General features: G+C 34.4%; 2 protein-coding genes across 2 annotated transcripts; one reads left to right on the top strand and one right to left on the bottom strand.

The window, feature by feature from the left end:
* Positions 1-360: 360 nt before the first annotated feature.
* On the bottom strand, positions 361-819 carry LOC119665844. The gene has a single exon (XM_038075096.1). It carries the CDS (start codon positions 817-819, stop codon positions 361-363), a length of 459 nt encoding a protein of 152 aa, XP_037931024.1.
* A 2090-nt stretch (positions 820-2909) lies between these two features.
* LOC119665843 lies at positions 2910-8241 on the top strand. The gene is made up of 3 exons (XM_038075095.1): positions 2910-2948; positions 3628-3986; positions 7491-8241. Exons 1-3 carry the CDS (start codon positions 2910-2912, stop codon positions 8239-8241), a joined length of 1149 nt encoding a protein of 382 aa, XP_037931023.1.
* Positions 8242-8479: the final 238 nt, after the last annotated feature.

Raw genomic sequence — 8479 nt, 5'->3', positions numbered from 1 at the left:
TAATGCCATCGAGTAGTTTACGATTTCGTAAGTCGACGACAATATTATGATATTCCCAAAAGTCTGCCCCCAATATAGGTTGTGAAACCTTAGCAATGGTAAAGTTTCAGGAGAAAGTGCGACGTAAGCCCAAATTCAATGCAAGCCTTTTTCTACCGAACGTTTTGATTGGCGACTTGTTGGCTGCGAATAAGTGTATATGCTGGTCTGGACAGCGTTCTTGTTGAGCATTTGGTGGAATAACACTAACTTCAGCTCCCGTGTCCACTAAGAACTTCAGACATGAGCTTTTGTCGAATAAAGTAAGTCGGTGACATGCTTGAGGTTGTATGTCTGGTATCGCCGTTAAAGACAGACAATCTAGTTTAACTTTTTGCTGCATGGTTCTTTGCATTTTTTGGCGCTACGACCAAACTTGCGATGATACCAGCAGAGACCTTCGTCGTCACGGTCAACACTGTTCCTTCGACTACGGTGTCTTGAAGCTGCACGGCTGCGAGAACGTCTGAGTTCAGCCCTTAACTCGGCCACTTCCTTCGATAACTGTGATATCTGTTGGTGAAGAGAAACATCACTTATCGTGGAGGTTGTCGGCAAACGAACTTCTTGAATAGAACAAGCGTCATTCGCTTCGGCGATCTTATGTGCCATGATAGCGATTTTATCCAGAGGTTCGCTGCTTACTGAAATGATACCACGCATATTCGCTGGCAAGTGTGTCATCCACGTTGACCTAAGTAAAGCATCATCCACTTGTGTTTCGGTCAAGTTTTTCATCTCACGCAGGAGTTGAGAAGGGCGCAAGTCACCCAGATCCATGTCTTCAAGCAGTTTTCTCAACCTTTTTTGCTCGGAAATTGAAAATTCTTCAAGCAAACGCTTCTTCCGAGTGGAGTACTGATTTTCAGTAGGCAAGTTAAGTACCAAATCACTGACTTTCGCGAGGATAACTCCATCAATTGACGCGACTACTGTATGAAATTTGGTCTGCTCTGTGGTAATACCTGAAGTAACAAACTGCGACTCTATCTGCACAAACCACAACTCAGGCCTAGCGTGCCAGAAAGGAGGTATTTAAACTGCAATTCGAGAAACTTCTTCTCTAATAGGATGATGTCGCTAAGTCGGATGTAATTGTTCCTGTTGTGAGATGTGATCAGTTGAATTGTTTAATTGAAATGGTCTGAATCCAGATTCATCATCTGAATGTGTAACCGGCATGCTCGTGTGTTGCGTGTTCAAATCACGTCGGAGTCACCAATATATAGCGCTGATTTTGTACTTTAATGAAAATGAAAATACATAAGCTGTTCAATAAGTCGTTTCTTATTGAAACTGAATCGACACTTGAATGGATTCAGTGTTGCTTATGTGTAGGAATCTGGCACTTGAACCAGTTCCTATTGCAAAATCTGAATTTGGCAATTAAACCAACTTCAGGTGAATTCAAATAATATTTTTAAGCAACTAGGCACTTGAACCTATTTGCGTTTAAGTTTTAATGAGCACTTGAACTAATTAAAACTCAAGGAATGTTTGGTATTGTGCTTATAATGTAATGTTGTGCTTTTATACAAATTTGGCAAGGTGTTGATACATACAATTCCCACGATAATGCTCTATACCTTAAGCTGCATTAAAGTAGCGATTAGATATCGCTCAGCTTAGTCGTGGGAACGGTCACAGTTCTCATGAAAATTGTATGCATTGACAAATAAGAATATTACTTGCGCAATTTCCTTAGCAACCTGGTATATGCTTGTAAACTTATTTTCTTTTAACCTTGAATTAAGTTCATATACCAGCTTGCTTTACAAACATAATTATTATTTAATAAGTACAATACTGACCTTGCACAAGCAAATTTTAATTTCTCATAATGTTCTATATTAAAGAATTGCACATGCTAAATGCATGGCTTATCTGCAGTTTCATATGACGAGCAAAGTGTGCTCGTGTGATATACAACTGTTGTTGTTGTTTTGATAAATTTTGATATCTTAACCTACCGTTCAAGGCTAAGACATCAAGTAATTAACATTATGAGAATAAAAATTTGCTTTGACAACAAAACAAAAATAATAGAATAAATCTGAAATATATAATTTGTAATATATTACTTAAAATACAAGATTTGTCGATCGTAGGCTGATCATTATTATGTCTAAATTGGACATTCTGCCCCCGATTGACGCCAGTCAATCCTATTCTGCTACTTCGAACTCAGACATTGCATGTTGCTCTTGAACTCGTCTTCTTTCTTTTGTTAATCTGCATTATGTTTGCAGATAACAATTCATTTCTCGTTGCCTTGAATAGTTCAACTAACGTCCAGCAGTGATTATATCCATTCATCAACTTACACACGTTCGCTAAGGATTCGGTTCCATTTTCAATGAATTCAAACTCCTGCTGCAATGGACTTAAGTCATAATATGCTATGATTTTCCATTCTGCTTGTGATCTTTTGATGACTTCTTTGTGTTCGAAATGAATGCCTGGTGTTGTGATGTAAAGTTAACAATAGTTTCGTTCCTCAAAATAAGATTTAAGACCGTATTTTTGGGACAATTAATATAATAAAGTTAAAAGTTTTTAGTTAATAATAATTAATAAATGTATAGCAGTCTTTATGGGGACATTTTCTATTTACACCTAAAAGTAGGCAAAGTTATTTACAGTTGCAATAATTTTAACAAGACAAAAAGTCAGTAAGACAAATTGTCGAAGTAAAATGCTGATTTTTGTTAATATTTATTATCTGGGTCAATTGTAAATGACTTTGAAAAAAGAAATGGTAACAAGGTAGACTGAAATATATAGAATGAATAATTTTGCGAATTACGCAAAATTATTATTACAGAAATAATTTTTAATTAATTTTTAAATTTTTCTGGGTTATTGGGGCAATGTCTAATATAAAGGTCATATTAGAGAAAGTTCTAAGCGTAGGTGAAAGCAGCTCTATATATGTATAGAGTCTGTTTTATTAATTAGGGCAGTTGTTTTTTGAAGTGAATTTGAAATGTGTCAGTAAAAAGATTATGTTTCCCCTGCGTGGTAGGCACCTTGACGTGGTGTAGGGGCTTAGCTACAGGCAAGCTTGCTGACTATTGGTCTCCTGCTCACTGTCTAGGAAATGGTCAGGAGACCTGTTGTCGGTCTGGCTTGTGGGTACAACAAAGAACTACCAGTAATTGTGTTGTCCTGTAGTTTATGTGCATGTATGTGTGTCTTTGTCTCTTTATGTATGCATGTGTGTTTTTCTGTCTTTTAGAATGATTGGAAGTGTGTAGGTCCACTAGGTGTCTGGGGACCAGTGTTTATGATAAACCAAGACCGTCCATACGTGGTGCAGAGCCACATATTATGGCGGATCTAGAGAGGAAAACTCGATAAAACCCGCAATCCTGGGTGTATGAAGGACCGTGCCCAAGGATGAATGGCACTGCGTAAGTGTGTCTTAGAACGGTGGACTCCGGATACCTGGCGACCTCCGGTTTCAATTCAGCCTTTCCAGAGTAAAGGGGGCTATGCTTCGGACGACCTCCCTTTCCCCTACAATCGTGGGAACATTTATGGACTCTTTTAAAAAAATTAACAAACAAAAAACTAACAAGGAACTAGGTACCAGTTCTGAAAACGAGCTCCTCAAGTCAAGAAAATGAGCGAATCGAAACCGCCATACTTGCCAATGTAGGCAGTAGCAGCCGCACTGCGCCTACTTCGCATATAACAGAAAAATCGACAGACAAGCGCGCCAGCCATAGTGCGCCTGCTGAAAAATCAAAAAAGTCTGAGGCAAAGATCAGACGTCAAAGGTACCAGAAGGCTATGTTCATTCTTGGCAAGATTGCTAAAAATGAAGCTGAAGGTAAAGAACAGGCGTTTGACCGTACAGACAAAGTACGATACCAGAAGGTGGTCGATGAGTACAGGGAATACCAGGCCACCCTATCAAAACCCGCAAAGGCAATGAAGAGGGTGTAATAAGATTGGATTGGATATGGTTATGTTTGGTTTTTCCTAGCGCAGCGAGGCGCCTTTCTTGTTCGCAACGAGGCGAATAAAACTAGGTTGCAACTAGGCAACTTGAATAAAATAATCAGCGAGACTCAATGTTCTGTTTGAATCTGAATTCTTTATTAAATTTGAACAGTATATATACTTATTCTAACCTAAACACTAACCTACCTGAATATTATATTCGCCTAGTAATTTTCATATAAAAATGCTTAATATGCATTTCAATTAATTTAAAAATATGAATTTATTATTATTATTTAATAATTACCTGAAATACTAAATAATGAAATTCCAATGCAAGTTAATGCACTTTACGAATTTCATTTGCGCAAAACAAAAGAATCAAATTACTTTTCTTTTGCGCTTCTTCACATGGTAAGTGTGTGATCAATGTCTTTGCTTTTGGCATGTGCCAGTAACGTATGTCTTCATATTACCATTAACAAATAATTATTTTGTTTGTTAATATGTAGATATACTACACCCTTACCCTTTTTTTTTTTAAAAAATTTTTATTTTATTCTTGAAGAAATTAAAATTTTTTTTTTTTTGTTAATTACTTTTGTTAATATGTTCTTAATTCCTTTGGTGTACATAATATTCAGTTTACATACTCAAATAACTTTTGTATGTTAATTATATTGTTTTTGGTTTTGTATTATTGTTTTTACATTTTTAAGTTAATATATTTTTCGGTATAATTTACAAATAGTACATATCTATATGTAATTGTATATACGTATATATTGTGTAATAATTTTTTAATACATACTTATTTATTGTTAAATATGCACCAAGCTGCAAGTTTTCATAAGATACAAGAGTATTTTTCCCTATTATGTTAATATATTATATACCAGCTAATTTGTTAATGATTGTCTCATATGGTTAACATATTTTATAAAATACTAATTCAGTACATTTTTATTGAATTATTTTGAACATAATTAGTTGTTTTGTTATTTTTATCAATGGTGTGTGAATACATATATTTAATTTTAGTCGACCTTGTTGCTTTAATAATCTTTGCAAAGTATTATATTTTTCTTTAAACTCGAGTATTTTCATCATTATTTTTAAGCGCTACGATTTTTATATCATTCCTGTGCGTAAATGATGTGAGCTTCTCCAAAAGCGAATCTAGATTCGATGGATTATCGCTACATCTCACAGTGATGGTATTATCGTTTTTTTCTATATATTCAATATTTGACGTCATTTCATTTCTATTATATTTCTTTTTACAGGATCCGTTTATTTTTAAGCGCTACTAATTTTATATCATTCCTGTGCGTAAATGATGTGAGCTTCTCCAAAAGCGAATCTAGATTCGATGGATTATCGCTACATCTCACAGTGCTGGTATCATCGTTTTTTCGATATACTCCATTTTTTGACGTCATTTCATTTTTATTACATTTTTTATAGGATCCTTTTATTTTTATTGGTTCGAACCTTATCTTAGCAACATTTTTTTTTTTTGTTTTATTTCTGCAATTGACGTGCAATCCCATATATATAGTTGATCAGACTTTATGGATATATTGCCGCAATCGTTTTTCTATTATTCACCATTGTATTTTGTTTTTTCATGTTTCTTGTTAAAATGTTCAATTTTTTTTTTTTTTTTTGAGACATAATCATTATTATGTATACATATAATTACTTATAATTACTACAGTTATTACTGAAATTGTTATATATATATGTTGTACTCTATTAAGAGTATATGCACGTTAGTTATACTATGCATTTTAATATTCTAACATTTTAAAATATATTTTAATAATTTTAATAATTTGTTTCATGTTTCTTTATTAATTTATTTTAATAATTTGTTCCATGTTTCTTTATTAATTTATTTTAATAATTTGTTTCATGTTTCTTTATTAATTTATTTTAATAATTTGTTTCATGTTTCTTTATTAATTTATTTTAATAATTATTTTTTCATGTTTCTTTATTCTTTATTATTAGCCTAAGTTTCATACATATTTTTGAATGTATTAATTTACATTCTATAAGAAAATAAAATAATTTTGTATTATTTTTTTTTTTTTTTATATATATATAATAAATAATAATCTACACATTTTAACATGTTCGGAATTAAATTCTTATTGATATATCAGTAATTTGTATAATTTATTAAAACACTTGGCATGGGTAGATGTCAAGGTATAATAAAGAAGCTAAAAGTTGGAAAACAATTAGACTTAACATTATAAATATTTTTTCTGTAATAATTATCATGGTTTTTGTTCTGAGTTGTGCTGTCATCATAGAAGTGCAATTTCGTAATTGGTTTAAACTTTCGGTTCATCTGACGTTATGTGCACTTAAGCCATGCAGTTTTCTCTTAATATTTCGTCATTATTTTCGTTGGTGCTGTCGTCTTTGCTAATGTATCGTTGATGGATGTAGTACATGTCTTCGTAATTCTTAGGTGTCCAGTCGCCATTATTGGAAGTTCTTGGACCGCCATGCTTTTTATTTTTTCTTGCTATAAAATTTGCTAGAGTTTTGGAATTTGCAACATTTGATGTCGCATACGGTTTAGTTGCTGGCATTCTAGTTGCTGTTAGCTGTATTGTTGTCGCTTCAACTATTGTGTTTTCTGCAATACATTCGCTTTTGTCAACGGCTGTTTCGGTCATCTATAATATTGCCTTTAATCTTGGTTTTGTTGTCATTATTATTGTAGTAATTGTTGTTGTAGACATAGGAATTGTAGTATAATTTGTTCGCAACCATAACATCAAAGGTTATGCTGGACAAAAAAATATACTTTCAAAGTAATCATCTCTAAAATCTGAATTAAGTTCTACTTAATTCTCTAATGATTTCAGGATCTTTATTGGTCTAAAGGTCTCAGGATCTTTATTGGTCTAAAGATCTCAGGATCTTTATTGGTCTTAAGATCTCAGGATCTTAATTGGCCAGGATCGCCATGTAATAAGATTGGATTGGATATGGTTATGTTTGGTTTTTCCTAGCGCAGCGAGGGGCCTTTCTTGTTCGCAACGAGGCGAATAAAACTAGGTTGCAACTAGGCAACTTGAATAAAATAATCAGCGAGACTCAATGTTCTGTTTGAATCTGAATTCTTTATTAAATTTGTACAGTATATATACTTATTCAAACTAAACACTAACCTACCTGAATATTATGTTCGCCTAGTAATTTTCATATAAAAATGCTTAATATGCATTTCAATTAATTTAAAAATATGAATTTATTATTATTATTTAATAATTACCTGAAATACTAAATAATGAAATTCCAATGCAAGTTAATGCACTTTACGAATTTCATTTGCGCAAAACAAAAGAATCAAATTACTTTTCTTTTGTGCTTCTTCACATGGTAGGTGTGTGATCAATGTCTTTGCTTTTGGCATGTGCCAGTAACGTATGTCTTCATATTACCATTAACAAATAATTATTTTGTTTGTTAATATGTAGATATACTACAAGGGATCGGTCTCAGGACGAGACGGCCCATACTTCAAAAAGTAAGGTAGCGAGAACAATTTCTACTAGTAAACCGTCAACGAGTGCGAAAAGGGCATATAACGAAGTAGCAAGGGATGAGCTACAGGTGGCGCTCATTGATGATATTACCGGCAATGGAAAAAAGGTGCTGGAGAAATGGGGTGAGATTGAGCCCAAGCTGGCTGAAATGGTGATGGAACACCTTTTAACAAATCTAGACGCCCCCACACCAGGATTTGATTCATCAGAAGTGGTTCGTGGTTGCAGGGTCTTCAAATGTGATGACCAGCTATCCAAAGTATTTCTTGGTAACTGCATTGCTAAGGTAAGTGATGCATGGGAGGGTTTAAGGCTAAAGCTTATCCCAGCCAACGATATCCCTAGAAGACCAAGGGCCCGCATTTGGCTGCCAATTATGAAGTTGGAGAACGAGAAAGTACTCCAGCTGCTACAACGGCAGAACCAAAATGTGCCAATGAATGACTGGGTAGTCATCAAGGATGAGGTCACACAAAAGAACAATATGACGCTTCTTCTGGTGATAAACGAGGAATCCGTGAAGCCACTGGAAGAAATGGACTGTAAGCTGAGGTTTGGCGTACGGTACACGAAAATAAAAATATTCCGCCCAACAGGCAATGATGATGATGGCAAGGAGTTAGAGGATGCTAACAAATTGCTTGACGGCATGAAGCTTCAGGAAGAAGCTTCAGAAACTTAATAAGCCTGCCCGAATGCTGAAAGTAGCACAAATCAACCTTCAGCATTCGAAAATCGCCTCGGACAATCTCGCCATCTTTCTCATCGAGGAGGATGTCGATGTCAGCATCGTGCAAGAGCCATGGGTCAGAGGTAAGGACGTCATGGGGCTAATGCTGAAAAATTATAACAATTTGTATATTAGGAACAATGGTAAGCCAAGATCATGTGTCCTAGTTAAAAAATGTATTAATGCCTTT

Source organism: Teleopsis dalmanni, chromosome 1 (assembly GCF_002237135.1).
Source record: "Teleopsis dalmanni isolate 2A chromosome 1, ASM223713v2, whole genome shotgun sequence".
NCBI lineage: Eukaryota > Metazoa > Arthropoda > Insecta > Diptera > Diopsidae > Teleopsis > Teleopsis dalmanni.
Note: the sequence above shows the minus strand (reverse complement) of the source record. Positions and strands in the feature narration are given on the sequence as shown.

Coding starts and splice junctions, on each gene's coding strand:
- LOC119665844 (XM_038075096.1), bottom strand. CDS start 819: ATGGATCTGGGTGACTTGCGCCCTTCTCAACTCCTGCGTGAGATGAAA.
- LOC119665843 (XM_038075095.1), top strand. CDS start 2,910: ATGTCTAATATAAAGGTCATATTAGAGAAAGTTCTAAGC. Junction 2,949..3,627: donor TATTAGAGAAAGTTCTAAGC/GTAGGTGAAAGC, acceptor ACAAGGAACTAG/GTACCAGTTCTGAAAACGAG. Junction 3,987..7,490: donor GCAAAGGCAATGAAGAGGGT/GTAATAAGATTG, acceptor GTTAATATGTAG/ATATACTACAAGGGATCGGT.